The sequence below is a fragment of the Melampsora larici-populina genome (assembly GCF_000204055.1).
Source record: "Melampsora larici-populina 98AG31 unplaced genomic scaffold MELLAscaffold_16, whole genome shotgun sequence".
Taxonomy (NCBI): domain Eukaryota; kingdom Fungi; phylum Basidiomycota; class Pucciniomycetes; order Pucciniales; family Melampsoraceae; genus Melampsora; species Melampsora laricis-populina.
In genome coordinates this window covers 714,678-716,372 of record NW_006768780.1, presented here as the reverse complement: position 1 = coordinate 716,372, position 1,695 = coordinate 714,678, and the positions used below count along the sequence as shown (strand labels likewise).

At 48.4% G+C, this 1,695-nt stretch overlaps 1 protein-coding gene across 1 annotated transcript; it reads right to left on the bottom strand.

The window, feature by feature from the left end:
* Positions 1–298: 298 nt before the first annotated feature.
* MELLADRAFT_85978 (uncharacterized protein) lies at positions 299–1,695 on the bottom strand (the record flags this gene model as incomplete). The annotated part of the gene is made up of 4 exons (XM_007409448.1): positions 299–637; positions 702–988; positions 1,053–1,438; positions 1,505–1,695. 4 exons carry the CDS (start codon positions 1,693–1,695, stop codon positions 299–301), a joined length of 1,203 nt encoding a protein of 400 aa, XP_007409510.1.

Below are 1,695 nucleotides of genomic sequence, written 5' to 3'. Positions count from 1 at the left end.
TCACATGCTGTGCAGACCCTCAGCATCTCTGATAGCATCAGGCAGAGTTGGCAGGCCAGGGCCAGGTCCAGGTCACAGCCCTACTTGAATCTTTGCCTCGAGTTTAATTGCTATTTTTGATGTTTTTATTATGATATGTACTCAGGGCTGAGAGTAAGCTAGACAAAAATTGCCTTGAACCACTTCTGATAGCATGAGCAAGTGTGTCCTATTATTTTACACATTTTTGTACTTGGTTGCACACTTCATTCTTGTGATCTTACCTGAAACCCCAAGAGTTCCACAGTCAGCAGATTTTCTAACCAGATTGTTCTCCCAACTCCGGGAGACAAAAAGCGCCTGACAAATGGTTTTTGCCAATCTGTGCACCTTTATGACGAATGATAGCCCAAGAGACAGCGTAATGCGCAAGGACAAGGTGAAGTTCTTCGAGTTCGTCTATTGACTCCAACCGTCTGATTCGATTCAATTCTTCCTGCCATGTTTCAATGAACGCTTGAGGTGCCGATAGATCTGTTGAGCGTAGGCTAGTGATGTCAATGGATGCAGAAGACTGAAATCCGAGTTGCTCAAACCGATCAGCAAGGCTTTTCGCCGATTGATTTCCCGCCAGTCCAAGTAATTCGAGACCACGCGCCTGGAAACGAGATATAAGTGCGAGGCAGTATGTGAGAAGAAAAGGAGAAAAGAAGAGGACTTACCTTAAGGTTTTGGACCATGACCCGGCTGAAGTTATCACCAAGATCTAAAGCCTCATAGCTCACAAGCATCATTGGTCCAGGAGCAAGGGCATCAATGATGTGGCGGAGACACGCCGAGGAGTCTGAAGGTGAGAGGTAGACGAGTACAAGCTCGGCGAGGATGAGAGTGAAGCCATCAGGATTGAGGACGGATTTCAATTTTGGAACGAGTTCTTGGGTCGAACGGAGATCACTGGAAAGGAGTGTGTAATGCTTTGAGTATAGCTCAGTGGGGTCTTGACTATGTGCTACGAGAGAGAAAGTATGAACACAAGCTCCGCGAGCAAAGCAAGTAGGGCGAGAACTCTTTACCTGTGTGAGGCGAGGTCTCGTGTGAGGTGTGATTGCTAGGAGAAACGTTCCCGCCGCAGAGCGTCGAGAGTCGCTCATTACTTGCAATCCGCTTCGCCTTGATCGATGTGCTCTCTAGAAAATCTGTCTCAACCCACATGCTGATTGGCCATGTCCCAGACCACCGATTGCGGAGGCGCCAGAATCGACTGTCTGAGCCCGCGCCGAGGGATAAGACTTGTTTGGGACGTGGGAGACCGGTTTGAGGATCGATGGGAGCTGGGGAATTGATAAAATGAAGAATAAGAAGGTCCATAATGTATGTGCGATGATGAGTCCCTATGTTAACCCATGGCGGTCGACGAACGGAAGAGGGTGAGTCGCGCAGAAGAAGTGGTACAAACGGGCTGGAAAAAGCGCATACATGATCAGATTCTCACGCAACAGATGAACAGAAGAATGGATGAACTCACTCCTCAATGTAGCCTAAGGATGCAGCTGAGAGTCTGGCGAGTGCTGCATCGGTATCGGTCTCTCGAACTGCTTGATCTGTTTTGTCTTTCTGACCTCGACGTGATGGGAAACCAGATGATCGGGTGAAGAGGTTTGTAGGTAGTGAAGTAGAGTCACTAGCGCGCAGTTCAGGTTTAGTTTGTTGGGCCAT